Genomic DNA, 17,508 nt, shown 5'->3' with positions numbered 1-17,508 from the left:
TCTCCCTCCTCAGCCATCCTGTGGGAAGATGGCCTTGCAGAAATGATGATAATGAGTTAGCCAAGAAGGCTGTGAGATGACAAGTCTTTTCACACGTGTGTTCTTCATTAAGCAAAGTCCTAGGAGGGCAGGGAGGAGGGAGACTGTTTTCAAAGAACTATTATAGTTGAGGAAGCAGCTGGTGAGCAACACTGACAGGCCATGGGGCTCAGGCACCTTTCCCTGAGCCAAACTCAATGGTGAACACCTGTCCCGGGGGTGATAACCTGGGCTTCTCCCCTATGGAGGCCGACACAGCTCTCTGATTTGACCATGCAAGGGCCAATTTACGGAATTGAACTGTGGACAGTATTAGTCACATTCTCCAGTCCCAGGAGAGCCCATCTGAATTCTGCCTCCAGTCAACAGTCAAGGAGGTTTACCCACTGGACCCAACAAAGTGCACTGAGGGCTTCGGAGGCTAATCATGAAAAAGACACCTGGAGGAAGGCAGGAGAACATAATTAAAACAAATGATATGATTACATTAAAGAGAAATATGACCTTTATTGTACTGAATTGGTAATAAGGGAGCACATCTACCACAAAAGAAAATTAGACTGAAATAAAAATTATTCAAACATAAGGCTATTTGATATTCCCTTCCCATGACTATATTTTAGCATATCAAAAACTGAAAGTTAAAAAAAGGAAAATGTGGAATATATTAAAATAAAGAACTTCTGTTCATCAAAAGACACCACTAGCAATATAAAAACCCACTCAATTCACAGAGAGGGAGAAGATATTTGTCATAAACTTGTATGACATAGGCCCAAAAGACCTAAGGATTCTTATACATTTATTTATTTTTTTAAAGAAGACAACCTTGTAGAAAATGGACAACAAATTTGAATAGTCACTTCATAAAAGGATATCCAAATGGTCATAGAGATCTGGCTGTATCCCCTGCTCAGTATATAAAAATGCTATGACCAGTAATTCTTCTTCCAAATATAAACCCAAAAAAAGGAAATAAAGAAAATAAAATAGTACAAAGATCTATTTGTAATATCCAATCTTTGAAACTACTCAAATGCCTATTGACAGTAAACAAATATATCTTTTTTAGGGCACTGTAGGTTTTCCAAAATGTCCTAGGGGATACCAATGGGCTCAGGGCTTCCATACACTTAAGAGTTCAGTATCGACCTCTGCATATGCCATCTAGAGACTGTTCACTCTAGATTTTCAATAAATATTTGTTGATTTGAATCCAGCTCAAGTGCAATGCAAATGGCTTCTGATTATGTCAGTGGTCCTACCTTCCCAGGTTCCAGTCACAACATATTGAACTGGAGTTTAGCTCGTGTAAAAACTTGTCAGCAAAGGAATTTAGACAGGAAACAAAAATCGCAGAGCTGGTTGAATGAAAATCAATTCAAGGCTAATTTAAGAAGCTGCTAGGAAAAAATGCTGAGTTGACAAACCAAAATAGAAAATGACCACTGTCACACTTCAGCTTACAAAATGATTGATTCTTTTCTCTCCATCATTTCCGTGGTTGCTGAATGTTTGTGAGCCCAGGATAACAGCAGTGACCCTGGACACTGAGTTTTCAGTGTTATCAAGGTCAAGGGCAGAGGTTGAAAATACCAAGAAGCCTCGGGTTTCTAAAAATTGGTTTTTCCAAGTAATAGGTGGCCTCTCTAAGTAAGACTTTGAAGATATGACATAAATACACACACACACACAACGGCAAAGCGAAAGAATATGAAAATAATGGTAAGGATAAAGTACCACAGTTAAGAATGAGAATGGATCAAGATGGGCTGTGAGCAGGTGAATCTCTATCTTATTATGCAAAGCAACGTGATATGATGGTTGGATTACTTAAGGGAGAGGAGACGTCCACCACCGAGAGGCTCCTGTTTCTGACCACCACCCTCACATTGATGTCCACTTTTCCACTTATTCAACAAGGGTTTTTGTTCATTGCTATTCCTCCTTCATTGCATGTGGCATCCTATAGTTTTAGATGGGTTGAAGATAATTTTTCTAGTATTTGGGACCAACGGGATTGTTCAAAGCCCCCTGTCCCCTAGGTCTTGGATATGGACTAACACTAGTTTTATCTCGGCAATGCCATTCATCATTTCCTTATTCCTATTTCAATTGTTACATATAATTGCTGCCCAGCTGCCACACATTTTCTAGAAGTATTTTCTATTATTTTTACTGGTTTTCCTCAGTAATTAAAGCATTCATCTTGCCTCAGAATCTTGCTGTGCAATAGGAGCCACTCTATGACTGGTCCTCGGGGACAGGGGGAAAGCAATAAGCAGGCAACATGTACTGGGCTCCTTCCTATTGCCCCATTGCAGGGACTACTCCTGAGAGATCACCAAAACATTCATGTCAAAAAAATCAGATGCTGATAAATATCATCAACATAGACCTGGTCAGTGTGATGAAGAATATAACTGAAATCTAAATTTACATATTCAAATACCTATAACTTAATATTTATAGTATGAGGGTTCCAGATAAGTATGGCAAACGTATTTGCTATTGAAAGTTCTGGGGCTGGGGATGTGGTTCAAGCGGTAGCGTGCTCGCCTGGCATGCGCGCTGCCCGGGTTTGATCCTCAGCACCACATACAAACAAAGATGTTGCGTCTGCCGAAAACTGAAAAATAAATATTGAAATTCTTTCTCCCTCTCTCTTTAAAAAAAAGAAAGTTCTAGTGTTTCATATTTGGATTATGAAACAACTTTGTTCTTTAAAACATCCCACAATAATTTGCTGCTAAATTTGTTGACAAACAAAATGATGAAGTTTTGGTAAAAGATACTAAACACTTGGAAAGTAATCCAATCTATCTTAGAGCAACTTAGTGTTTCTGTTTTGTTCTACATTTACAAAGATTGTGCTTCCACATGATTTAGACCATTTTTATTATTATTATAATCAGTCTCTAGATTTAAAATATTTCTATGAAAGTCATGCTGAAAACTATAGATGCACTTTTCACAATCATGTTTACCTCACTCGTTTGCCCCTGAACCCAAATATAAATGATAGTTGTTATGCACACTTGAAAATACTGATGGGTCATAATTATTGTTAAGATGGACAAATGAACCACAAATTAAACTCTTGAACTTGTAAGTAAGGGGAATTAAATTACCCTTTAAAATTTCAACCATAAAATCAATTACATTATATAAAAGCAGAGATTCCCAGTCACCCATGGAATCACCAGCTCTGAGAGCAGAATAAAACTTAACTCTCACATATTTATTGGTATGTGAAGAACTGACTTCCAAGAAAAGGGTCCTTCTGCACATGACAGGTTTTGGCACAGAATCTCTGAACAGAGAAGTCTGATTTCATGGTGAGAGTGTGGTCATGGGGCAGTTGGATTTCAGGTGGAAAGGAAGGAAGCAAGGTGTTTTCACTGGGCTCTGAAGACAGACCAGACTTTTCTGCAGCAGGCAAGAATATGGTTTACAGAATGTAATCTGGATTGCAAGAAGAGGGAGCAGCTTTAATCACTGCTACAAATTAAGATAAAGGGGAAAAAATAGGAGAAGTTAACTTCAGGTGGAATTAAAACCCAGAAAATGATGTAAGAAATCCAGAGACCTATGAAGGAGCATCTTGCCCCAAGGATATTATCATGGCTCAAATATGGCAACAATCAAATGCCAGCATATGGGTGTCGCCATGTTAAATATGGTCCAACTCCATTTCAGTATCTCTGCTTTAGCCCACGCCTCCGTTGTCTCTCACATGGACTATGATAGTAGCCTGCCTTCACCTTATTCTCACCATCCATGCCTCTCATAGCACGAGGAGAGAACTTGGGAAGTGCAAATTAGGTCACACTACTTCCTTGATTGCTTGGGGTAAAACCCCCCACTCCTCATCATGGCAACCTGAGTCCAGTACATAGCTTGACCACCTTCCTCTCATGTTCCCTCATACTCATTTCCTCTGGTGACAAGGTTTTCTCCCTGTTCCTTGAATACTGAAACTCATCCCTACCCCTTTGAGCATGATCCACCTGGAATTCTCTTCCAGAGGTCAGAGTTCTCTGCTTCCTGTGGGCTCTGCTCAAATATTAAGGTCCACAGAGACAGCACTGTCCTGGCCACTCTTCTTGAAATAGAGGATCCCAACCCAAACTACTGCTTGACTCTTAACTTTCCTTTTACTTTATAATTCTTCTTGCTATTCAAAAGTGTATTTATACATATATGTATTGATGCATGTGTTTCTGTCCGCTTTTTTTGCTGCTACAACTAAAAGACCTAACAAGAACAACGTGTGGGCTCACAGTTTCAGAGGTCTCAGTCCACAGATGGCTGGCTCCATTCCTCAGGGCCCAAGGTGAGGCAGAATATCATGGTGGAAGACTGTGGTGGAGGAAAGTGGCTCAGGACATGGCACCAGAAAGCAGAGAGAGAGAGAGAGAGAGAGAGAGAGAGAGAGAGACAAGTGCCCCTCACCATGGACAAAATAAAATATAAGCCCCAAGGGCCCAGTCCCATAGACCCACCTCCTCCAGCCAGTCCCCACTTGCCCAAAGTGACCCCGTTAATCCCTATCAGGATGTTAATGCACTGATAGTTAAGGCTCTCAAACCCAACCATTTTATCTTTAAATTTTCTTGTATTATCTCAACATGAGCCCTTGGGGGATATCTCATATCTAGACCATTACAGCATGTACACATATGTATATAACTATCTATATTCAGGGTTTTGTTTCATTTCCTGTTGTTGGTTGTCTCTTGTTCCCTCCAGTTAAATATACACTCTTCTTGGAAAACAGAATGTTTTGGTCACAGGAAGTGCTTCATAAAATTAGCTCTAATTACTACTGATTTTTTACTAGTCTGTCACCCACTGAGGTCTAATTCAGTGTAACCTTTGTAATTATAATTTGTCTTTCACAGAATCTACCTGCAGGGGGAAAAAAAAGAATCTTTAGCTATAAACTTGGAAACAACTCTGAACTGTTTGATAGTAATGTTGTAAATTGCTAAATTAATGCTTTATCTTATAAGCATGGTTTTATTAACTGGACTGGGGCCCTTTCCTGAGAGAATGGTCGACCCTGTGGTAAGGGGTAGTGGTAAAGATAAAAGTCAGTCCCTCCAGTGGTCTCTTGGCAGTCATGAGCTGCTCCTGACTCCTCCTTTATGAATCTTTCTCTCAGTATCACTACACGACATCAAGTCAGTGTACTCAGTCACCTCTAAGTAGCAAGGAAGAAATTGTATAAACAGATCTTTATTAACAGCACGTGTAACTTTTCCAGAGATCTTTTATTCCTGCCTTCCCTTTTTATTTTCACTGACTTTGACTTAAACATAATCAAGATTTCCATCTTTAAAACTTTCAAGTGACACTGCCACTCTTAAATCTGAACACATATGGAGATGTCAAAGGCCTGACTAATTGCCTCAATAAAGATGAAATCTCTTCGATCCTTATTCAAATTATAGCCCATGATTGATGGCAAAGGACTCCAGGCTGTTCCAAAGCAGTTTTCTGATGTCATACCAGTCCTTCATTACAGCCACCTGAAATCAAATTAAGGCCAGGATTCCTATCAGACACAATATATAGAGACGCCATCTCTATGAAGTTGAGATTCATACCAAGGAGGAAAGGTCATCCACAGGCAAACGGCAGCATATTTCACTGAAAAATTCGAGGACAATTTCAGCCCTCTCAATTTCCAAGAACAGTAAGGCTATTTCCAAGCTACTGACAGATTTTAAATTGCCATATCTTTTGTGTGGCCCTCTCTCTCTCTCTCTCTCTCTCTCTCTCTCTCTCTCTCTCTCTTTGGGAATTTAAGAAATATCTATGTCAATTTCATGACTGGCTTTCTAACATGGTATTAGAAGTTTCACTTCCCTTCTCAAGTATTCGTTAGTATTTCCCATGCTCTCGAATAAGCCAGTCAAGTGGCCATAAGATCATAATTACGTTGTCTAAATTACTCACAGAAGCTTTCATTAAATGTCTTTTGAGTGAAAGAATAAATAATAGAAATAATGAGTACATAACAAATTCATTGGAACTCCTAAATATATCTTGGTCAAACATATCACAAGCTTCACCCGTTGCATGAGAGAGGGCTAATAAGTCCAGAGTGTTAGGCAACAGGAAGAATAACTGGGGGAGGGGGAAGGAGGCTCTATGAATTCCCTTCTAAATACAACCCTTGAAAATGTTTGCAATACAATTTCTGATAATCCATCATTTATCCTGTTTTCGAGTGATGCTACATGTTTATTTACATTATACAAGCAAGGATCAAATGACTTGAACTTCATGGTCCATAAGTTCTATAATTAGCAAAGATGCAAAGGAGAATGAACACATCCCAGAGAATTCCACTATCAAGCCTGTAATGCCAAGCCAACAGATTCAGAAAATAGAGGAACAACATCTGGATATCAATATGATGTAGGTGATCGGAAGACAGCACAAAAATGGGATGAGGGAAAGTAGCAGAGGAACAGGTGAAACTGGTAAAGCCGTGGATTCTATACTCCACTCTCCCCCCCCCCTTCTTGCTACTGACCTGTTTTTGATGCAACATATGTTAGGATGGGGGTTGGGACTGGTTTGTACTGGCCACAATTACAAGGAGCGTTCCTCAATCCCAGGAACAGAGATAAACATTTTCTATGTCATACCAAAAGCACTAATGAAATAAACAAACTTGAACAAATCATATACTCTGTAATATTAAGAATACAGATTTGCAGGTTTAGGAATTAGTCACATACAAATTTGAACCTCATTTCCTAGGTGGATTCTTTTTTTTTTTTTTTTTTTTGTGGTGCTAGGGGTTGAACCCAGGGCCTTGTTCGTGCAAGGCAAGCACTCTACCAACTGAGCTACATCCTCAGCCTTCCTAGGTAAATTCTGAAGGCAAGCCAAGCCCCTGAAACTCAATTATGGCATCTGTAAAGTAGGGAGAGTACTTATTTCACAGGCTGGATACAAGGAGAAATGAACCACCTAGCACAGACTGGCACATGGGTTTAGTTTGTTGTTATTTGTGGTGCTGGAGGTTGGACCTAGGGTCTTGCACATGTAGGCAAGTGCTCTATCACTGAGCTGCTTGCCCAGCCCCTGGAGCATGGGTTTTTAATAAGATTTGTTTTTGCTATTGGTTGCTATTATTATCATTTTTATAGTTAATGTGATTTTATTTTGGCCCATCTCCGTACTAACATGAAACTAAATGACCAGTGGCTTAAAAGAGAACTTACCCACGAAGAGCTGACTGTTGAGCTGTAATAAGACATGCCCATCAGCTGGAGCAGCCTGAGTCTTTGGTGATAGCTGGTCCACCTGAATGGAGGCCTCTTTCATGTTCCTTTCAACCCTTACATGATGCCACTGGTTGTCGTTGAAGTGGGTAGGTGACTGCACTGAGATTTCAAGAGGCCCATTCCCCACATCAAATGAAAAGGTCACTGTTGTTGGAGCTGGAAATATTAGACATGAAGACTGTTCAAGTGAGCTCACGAGGCAGAGATGAGTGTTCAACACACTTAGGAATAGCACCACCGCATAATCATCACTGAATGTAAAGAAAATAGCTTGAATTTTATGGAAAAAGCTAATAACATCAGTAAAGAAAAGGGTCTTTGGATGTGGGATGAGATGATAAGATACATTTGTACTTTTGGAAAAAAACACAAATTTTAAGGAATTCATTCTCTAAGTTAATTTTTCATATTGATTAAGGGTAAGCTACTTAGCCAGGGCATGAAAACTAAATTTTATATAAAAATAATTGTTTTCACAATTTGAAATTTATATAATTTTACAGGCATGCAGCATGCATTTGATGTTAAGAGAATAAGAGCAACCTATGAGCACATCGAATTTACATAAGTGGTTGATCAAATTAAGTCATTTTGTATTTAACTGAAATTTTTGGTTTTAAATTTTAATAATTTGAATTTAAGATCTTCTTCAATTGTTTCTAGAAAATATCACTAATTTCCCCATATTTCACAAGTTAAATATCAAACTAATTTTTTTTGTGAAAATAATGTTAATATCAGAGAATTTTTTACAAAGGGACATAAGAAGAAAAGATTCAGCCATAAAGTAGAAACATGAGTTCTTTAAAAATTAGTTAAAGGATTTATTACTAAAAACTAGATTCCCACAGACTTCTCTGCAAAGGAGACTTACAGCGTAGCTCTATTCGTATGAAATCAGTAATTCCCAGGTTCTCTAAAAACACCCCCGACAGAGCTGTTGTCTTAAAAAAAAAAGACACATCAGCACTAAGCTCTCCATGGAAAGTAGGGAAATGAAGGTATGAGGCCTCAGTATTGAAGGAAGCTGAATTCCAAAATGACCCTGTTAAAAAAAAAAAAAGAAAAATTCAATACACATATGAATGATACATATTATATTTTATATCAAGCATTCCACTATTTAAAGCACTGCTCAGTTTTATGAACTGCTTTTGTTTTTTTCTATTAATTGTGTGATACACAAGACATGGACTTAAAGATTCAAGATTTCACAGGAAAATCCTGGATTCCTTCCAACAGGAAGGGAATGATCCGTACTGAAATGGCTTAAAGAGAAGAAAACATCTCAGCCTCAGTACTTTTCCCTGCCAAAGGTACATTTTAAGGCTCCACCAAACATTGATGAATACTTAATTTTTTATTACTTGAAAATGTTAATTTTCATTCAATGTTAGTTGTTACTCAAAGCCATTTACCTGCTTTGAATAATAAAATTCCTAAAGAAGCTCATACTGGTTCTTGTTTCAACACACACAACTTCACAGAGCTACCTTCTCAACCATTTCCATTCATGGGCCTTGTGATTTCCGAAACTGAGACTGGCATTCAGAATAGAATCATTCAAATAAAGACCAAGGCAAACTTAATCTGTGCTGTGCAGATATTCTAAAAAGAAATTTTTTTTCATTCAAAATCATTTCTTATTTTGCTTTTAAGAGGGAGGTAGATGACCACCAGTAGAGGAAAAGCATTCTCAACAAATTTACAGAGGCTTACAATCAGAAAATGCTTAAGAGTTTTGAGATATAAATGAACAATATATGTAAGCTGTGACGCTAATTATAATTATTCAAATACAACTTTTGATCTACACTTTCTCATGCCTGGTTTTTCTTTATAACTGTAATTTTTCTTTTGAAAAAAATATTGCAGGTGTTATACAGCAGAAAATATGGAAAATACAGAATAAATGCAATGCAATGCAACTGAATACACACAGTGGAGGAGGGAGATTATCAGAGAATGAACTGTGCATTGCAGCTGCCCCCAGCAAGTTTTCTGCACATCAACCAGGAATTGACATCTTTAGTTTGAGGCAACTGTCTCCATGGGCACTCCCAACACTGGTTAGAATTCTCCTATCTAAATGACCTTCCTCTGGAGTCAAAATAGCCATTGCAAAACAACAGCTAGTTACGTTAGTGAAGAACTCTACCTAACTACTTAAAACTCACAAACTTGACTTTGCTTCTACATTTTGCTTCACAAAATGTCCCTTCGATTTTAACTTGTTTCCTATAAATTCTGGACTAAACAGTTCTTACAACTATTTTATTTTATTTTTTCTGTTTTTCTTGTGGACCTGATTCAAAAGTCAATTCTTGTTTTGTATTTGGACAATTTGAGAACTGAATTTATTCAGCTGAGAATAATTTACTTGGAGGATTTTTTTCCCCTCAGAGTCAAATGAAACTATATATTATCTGAGTCACGTCATGCCTAGCCCTTATGTCCTTTTCAAAGCTATTTCTATGTTTACACACTTTAGTCTCTAGAAAGGAACATAAGAAAATATATAATATCAAGTCAGAGATAACAACACATTTGTGTTCTTGAAAGTCCTTACCTGGTCTATTTTTAAACAGAATTCAACACCCTTCTGGTGAAATGTTGTATGTGGAAATTAAAATAAAGCTGTAACATTTCGGAATATTATTAAATCTTATTGTGTCTGATTAGAAAGGGAACATTCAGAATTACTTAAAGGTTTGAATTAGATAATATTATTACAAAACATAGCATTTCATTTGTTTCAGATTGCAGCATAACTAACCTAATAAAGCATCATATTGAAGGCTTCAGGGAACTCGTTGAAACAGAGGAGCAATTCTGTGAATTGCTGCTGTCTGTACAATGGATGCTTTTATAGTAATGAAAACAATTCGTTACGTGAGGCAGCTAAAACACTCCCATACACACAATAGTAGGTTTTGTTTAGTTAGCAAACCTTATTTTTCAGTTCACAATACGTACAAAATGAAAATAAGGACATTTTATGGGATTAAGAAATTGCTGCTAATTCAAAACAATTATAAAGAAAGTAAAGGCCAATATTTACATGATCAAATAATGTTAATGGCATATTTGTGCTAAGATGCACCCAGAAGAATCTGAGGGACCTTAGAGAAAGGCAAGGCAAGAGGAGGCAGAGCTGAGCTCAGCAGGCAGCAGGCAGGTGGGAGCAGGAATTGGAGTCCTTGAGAGAGAGTTCTGTGAGCAAGGGGCTTGGAAATCCCTGAGCTGCCTCAGGAGCAGATCTGAAGGCATGCTGTGCAAATTCCAGCCCTTTTACTATCTCAACAAAATCATACTATGATGCATTATTCTAAGTAATAATACTTAATAATGATTCTAAGTAATAATACTTAACAAACTAATAATATTTATTTTCAATTGAATTCAATATAAAGTACTAGAGATTTTAAATTCCTTTGGGAATTTAAATACCATCTTTTATCTTTCCATAATACGTGTGTATATAGGTATAAATGAAAACAGAGTCCACAAATTATTTACATAGAAGATATACTGATCCCCTATATAAAATTAATTTACTATTATGTTAAAATTATTACCCTATGTGCACATATGATTCCACAACCTGTATAACTCTACATCATGCACAGCCAGAAGAAATAAGTTAGACTCCACTGATGTATGCTGTGTCAAAATGCATTCTACTGTCATGTGTAACTAATTAGAACAAATAAAAATATTTTCAAAATTATATGTACTTTTAAAAAATAATTGTTTAGCTCAACTTTCGTTTATCTTCTTCACAGACTAGGCTTTTAAATAGAGCAGATTTATAAAGACAGAAAGTAGATTTGTGGTTTACTAGAGCTGGGGAGACGAGACAATTGAGGGAAGGTAGTGACTAAAGCCCTTTCTTAAAAGTTAAAAAATATATGTATTAAAATATTGAAATGCTGATGTGAGGAATAGTTTAGCTGTCAAAATCATCTTCTAAATATTTATGAATCAGGGAGGGTGGGGAAAGTATTGGGGAGTAAAATTGATCAATTATATTTTTATGCAATATAAATACGCTACAATAAAACCTGCCATTCTGTATAATTAATATGCACAAAGAAAAAAGAAAAAAACAATGAAAATATTTATGAATCCTTAAAGTGTAAGCTGGAAACTATAGATTTCTTCACAGAAATAAAATATTAAGATTAATTACATGTGGCATTATGGGAACACATGTATTGGTTTCATAATTCATGGGTCCCCCTTTTTAGCACTTCTATTATCATTTTCAACCAATTTATTAACATCAACTGAAATCCACATGAGCAAAATGAAATTGAAAATGAAATCTGGCTGAAGATGATTACAGCTGTGGGTTGCAGATAGTATAAAAGAGAACAGAGTTGTTGGTAGACGTTTCCTAGGGTAAGAGACCCCCTTCCCTGCCCTTTCCACACATACTTGATAAGGCAAATACCTCTTAAGAAGATGGAAAAGAAGTTGTATTTGTAATCAAAAAACTTAACAAACCATCTCTGAAGAAGATATTTCTTATCACTATTCTTTTTATGTAAATTTTTTAATTTATATATGACAGCAGAATGCATTACAATTCTTGTTACATATATACAGCACAATTTTTCATATCTCTGGTTGTATACATAGTATATTCACATCAATTTGTGTCTTCATACCTGTACTTTGGATAATAATGATCATCATATTTCACCATCATTAATTACCCCATGCCTTCTCCCTTCCCCTCCAACCTCTCTGCCCTATCTAGAGTTCGTCTATTCCTCCCATGTTCCCTCTCTCTATCCCACTATGAATCATCACTAGCAATTAGAGAAATGCAAACCAAAACCACTCTAAGATTTCATCTCACTCCAGTCAGAATGGCAGCTATTATGCATACAAAAAACAATAAGCTTTGGCGAGGATGTGGGGGAAAAGGTGCCCTCATACCTGGTGGGACTGCAAATTGGTGCAGCCAATATGGAAAGCAGTGTGGAGATTTCTTGGAAAATTGGGAATGGAACCACCATTTGACCCAACTGTCCCTCTCTTTGGTCTATACCCAAAGGACTTAAAAACAGCATACTACAGGGACACAGCCACATCAATGTTTATAGCAGCACAATTCACAATAACTAAACTGTGGAACCAACCTAGATGCCCTTTAATAGATAAATGAATTTTTAAAAATGTGGCATCTTATCACTATTCTTATAGGTTAGTTTTGTGTAAAATTGTTTGGATATTAATAGCCACTGCAAAGGCATATGTATATACTTAAATTATTCAAAAATACACACTTTCACTTTTGTTTTAGAAGGAACTAGAAGGATAGAATTTTGGAGAAAGCATCCAATTACTTTTGGTCTAGGTGTAGAAGGATATATAAAATAGTAAATGAGATGAGTAAAGTTTATTTCGGTAGGTTATTGCCTTATCCATCAGTTGTTCCTATGAAGGTCACAGTGAGGTTGGAAAGGGTGGGAGCTGTGTTAGAAAACAGATGAGAACCATCCAAGTGTCACATCCCTATCTTATTTGAAGCAACTAATAGTGGTATTTTAATATACAAGGGAGATCATATTATAAATACAAGATAAATCGTGTCTACCTAAGATGGATTCCCTTTGTTAATACACATGACATCCAATAAAACTCGAGTCTAGCTACCCATTTGAGAAGAATATAAGTATTGATAGATCAATTGTAACCAAATTTAGGTATTCAAACAACAAATAGAGTTACTTTGGATTGAACAAAATAGATAAGTGACAAATTAATCAAGAGCTTTTTAATGATCATACACAAAGAGTCACTAAGTGTGACTCTTTGATTTACATGATTAAAATCAAAAGTAACTTGGTATTCAGATTATTGTCTTTTTAACACTCCAATTGACTTTAAATGGAAGAGCTCTTAATATTTCGTTTTCTACTTGTATATACTTTATGCTACCAAGTAGACATCACCATTTTTTAAGTAGCCACATATATACACTGGCCACATTGCAAAATGGCACACTGATTTTTTTCCATGTCTAGATTATATTTCATGTACTAATTAATTTGATGAAGTATTTCATCAGTCAATAATCATCAGGAATAAAAACTAGTAAATTATTCATAATGTATGTATTGCCTGATGATTCCTGCATATAGGGCTTAATTACAATCGTTACATATGATTGGCTAAAAATACATCCATCTTTTAAAGCACACCAGGTGTAAATATATGTTGGCTATAACAAGGCCCAATGTGAGCTCTGAAGACAACTTCTGTGATCACACTTTATTTCCCTTTAGTTTCACTGGCCCATGCTCTTGGAGAATGATGTCACATGCTCTCTTCCTAATCACACCACATCCCATTTCTCATCCTTGAACTTACCTAGTGATCTTCTCTAAGAGTCAAGAAAGAAGAAGAGACATTCTGTGAACTGCCACCCTGACCCCCACTTTCCTTCCTACATCTTCTCTACACTCTGTACTCGCTCCAGTTACAATAGTTCAACAGCTTCTACTCCCGAGAATTTCTCCACTGGGCCTCTCCCATTGATACAAACATGCTATAATTCTTCCTTCTTAGAAACCCAATCTTGGGATCCTACTTTTCTTTGCATGTACTATTAAATTTCTCCATTGTTTTTTTTTCTCTTTTCTCATTTCTTGAACCTATTCCAGACTTTTATCCATCACCAAAGTCATGAATGACCTCCACATTGCTCAATGCAGCTACCTCAGTAATCATGTTAAGCCATCAGCAACATTTACTGTAGTTGATTATTCTTGCCTCCTTGAAACATTTCTTCACTTGGAGGCCACGATGACCCACTTTTCTGCCTTACTTGTTGATGGTATGGTTCTCAGTCTTCTTTCTGTTTTCCTCCTCACCTCCTCAATCTATCACAGTTGGAATGTTCCAAGGCCCTGTCATTCATTTCACATCTCCATCTATAAAATCTCTACCTGGTCTGTCTCACACTTTTAAATATAGAAGACATAATAAATATACACTTGAAGGCTGGAACTCCCAGGCTGACAACTGCATGTCTCTGTTTGAATGTCTAATTGCATTTCAGCCTCTACATGTCCCAAAACATGAGTCATGTGCCATGGTGACTCCTTCACCCCAGAAGCAATCTTCCCCACTTCAATCACTGTCAGTTCTATCCCTCTGATTAATTATTCAACCAAACACCTGGGTATCATTCTTGACTTTTCTTTTTGCTACCTACACCAGTCCATCAGCAAGTTTTATTTGTCCTCCTTTTAAACCATGCCCATATCACAAAACACCATTGTGGCCATTATTCAATCACCATGATCTCTCAGCTGGGTTAGTAATAAAGTCTCTTCCATGCTCTCTCCTTGTTGTGATGGTACCCTGCTCAATCTCACTAAAACATAAGTTGGCTCAGCCATTCCTCCATTCATACTCTCCTAATGTTTTCCAAGCTCGTTGTAGAGAAAAATAAAGACTTTTCAAAATCCTCCATGATCTGATCTCTGGGTTACTCTCTGATTTTGACCACCCTCCCCTTGCTCACTAACTTCCAAACACTGGGGCCTTGGGCTACTCCACACATAACTGCTACATTCCCTTCTCTGCGTGGTTCCTCTGGCTTCTCCTTCTCTCTTGAGTACTCTTTCAAAGACATACGTTTCTCTAGCTCCCTCATTTCCTTCTCTTTATTTGAATGTCACCTTCTTAGTGAGCCTTTAATGGTCATCCCATTTAAAATTGCTCCCTTGTGCATAGATTTTATTTTTGTCATACCTATTATCAATACTATACCATATATTTCACTTAGTTGTTTATTGTCTTTCTCTAAGAGAATGCAAGCATCAATACTACATATATTTTTTGTCCATTTTGTTCATTGTGCACCTTCTCTCTCTCTCTCTCTGTCTCTCTCTCTCTCTCTCTCTCTCTCTCTCTCTGCATGTGTGTGTGTGTGTGTGTGTGTGTGTGTGTGTTTGGGGGGCACAACACAATGCAGGAGATTAATAGATATCTGTTGATAAGATTATAAGACTTTCTTCATCACTGAATGATAACTGTCAGACAGCTTAGAAGAACTCCAGCTTGATTATAGAACATGTATCTCAAGATACCCACTCAAATCTTTGTTGAACAAACAAAAAGAAGAAGGAAAACAGAGGAGAAAGAAGAAGTAAAAATAGAACGAGGAGGAGTTTCCAAGGTAAAGAAACTTTAGGAAAATTAGAGATAGGAAAACCAGTAACACAAAACATAAAAATTAAAATAAAAAGAAATTCCCAAAGGTGGATTACCAGGCATAGTGGAGTTAACAAGGTTATATTATCTTATTATCTGCTAAAATGGAATTGATCCTTACTTTTTAAAATGGCTTATATATTCTCTGCCAAATGGAAGAGAATCTGTCAAATGGAAGAGAAATTAGCCAAATCACTGGTCAATATCTTTTTCCAGGCTGAGCACCTAACTTCTGCAAAGTTATTTATTGCCTACATGCACCTTTGATTATTTAATGCATTCTGGGCAGCTGTGATTTCTCAGACAGCTGTACTAGTCGATGCAGACAAAATGAAGAAACTAATTTCAATGACACAAGCATTTCTTAGAACAAGACACTTGGAACAATTTTTTCCTAACTTTTTAAGTTTTAGAGGTGCTTTGATTAACCACAAAACTTTGACAAAATGAATTAACCGAGAAGAAATACTTCTAGTAACATGGATTAAAAATTCAAAGTCAATGAACTTATAAAACTGACTGTTTAGATTAACACACTGAGAGCAGAAGTTTAGAACATGTTTGCAGCAGTTTCAAAATACATACTGTATATGCCTTGTACCCCACCTCATCTATTCTGGGAACTGATTATGGGGGTGGTTACTCAACTCTGGGTAACATGCTGAAATTATTAAATATACTAAAACAGGAATAAATTGCACATGTTAAAAGTTTGGTAAAATGTAGGGCATGTGGTTTATATCTCAACAAAGTTGTTACCAAAAATCAAAAACCATGCAGAGGTGAACCAGCTGAGTTTGTTATAGAATCTTAAGCCCCTGCAAACTCACAAAATAGATCACTCATGAGTCATTCCAGGAGAGGAAACATCAACCACCTGACAATAAAGTCCAAGAAGAAATAAATCAAATTAAAAAAAAATTCAAGTGTAGAGAGACTCTAATAATATGATGAAGGGTTAACATTTAAAAGTAAATCACTATAAAATAGTAATGTAACTAGCAAAAACTGGCTAGTAATGAGGTTTTTTTTTTCAAATGAAGAAAACAGAGTAAAATGGACCATAAAATAATATTTTCTCCAAGATGTAAAAAGTATTCCAATTTAATAAAGGAACTATGTTTTTGAAAGAGTGAACTTTAATATCAAGTAAAATTATGTTTCCATTTGAAAGTACTTTTATTGTCATAGCCATATATATTTAAGAGTAATGGTTCAGATAGAACTAGATGCTCTTTGTACTATGTTTTTTTTTTAAATCAACATCAATCTTCCAATATAGCTAAACTCCTTTCACTAAACTGTGTATCTGTTTATCATTTAATTACTTATGCCATCGATAACTTATTCCTGTTTCTTACTGATAACTTATGAGCTATTGGTTCCTGTAGCTGTAGATGATGGATCATTCTCATTCTTTTGTAAACTGCTATTTATTGATTACCTTTCATGTAGCAGGTAATGGACAGGACATCAGGAACACACAAAAAACAAATCAGCAACGGACACCGTTCTTGAGGGACTCAAAAAATAATTAAAAACCAGTATGAGAAATATATGCTTATAATGTGTTCAACACTTTTTAAAAAATGAAGAACTATGTCCTCTAGAGATCTGTAGAAAACTTCTCTGAGGAAAAGTTGTAATGGCAGTGTGAAAGGGGTCAGTAAAAGAATTGGGGAGACTTTGCTGAGAAAGGAGAATGAGTGAAAAGGAATTGGAGCTAGAGACCATCAGGAATTTTCTGTCTGCAGCAAGAACAGAAGGTCCCTGTACAAGATTCTAGAAGTTCCCTGACTTCCTGCTGCAAGTCAAAAACCTAATTTAATCCTGTGTGTCAATTCTGCACTTCTACCCTTTCTCCTTAGCATCTGGGGGCATAGTTCTGGGATTTGATAGTTAAGACTGGAACACCCTGGACCCTGCC

General features: G+C 36.7%; 1 protein-coding gene across 6 annotated transcripts in view; it reads right to left on the bottom strand.

The window, feature by feature from the left end:
• Cntnap4 (contactin associated protein family member 4) overlaps positions 1 to 17,508 on the bottom strand; it is a 237,004-nt gene that overhangs the window by 28,603 nt on the left and 190,893 nt on the right. For all 6 annotated transcript variants that reach the window (XM_076837934.2, XM_076837938.2, XM_076837940.2 and 3 more), the window contains 2 exons: positions 8,221 to 8,391; positions 7,284 to 7,502 (listed from right to left, as the gene is read on the bottom strand). In XM_076837934.2, coding sequence (XP_076694049.2) covers positions 7,284 to 7,502; positions 8,221 to 8,391 — 390 coding nt within the window. The remainder of the gene's footprint in view (positions 1 to 7,283; positions 7,503 to 8,220; positions 8,392 to 17,508) is intronic.

This window comes from Callospermophilus lateralis, chromosome 18 (genome assembly GCF_048772815.1).
Source record: "Callospermophilus lateralis isolate mCalLat2 chromosome 18, mCalLat2.hap1, whole genome shotgun sequence".
NCBI classification, from domain to species: Eukaryota; Metazoa; Chordata; class Mammalia; order Rodentia; family Sciuridae; genus Callospermophilus; species Callospermophilus lateralis.
The sequence above is the reverse complement of the archived record's forward strand: the minus strand, read 5'-3'. Positions and strand labels throughout refer to the sequence as shown.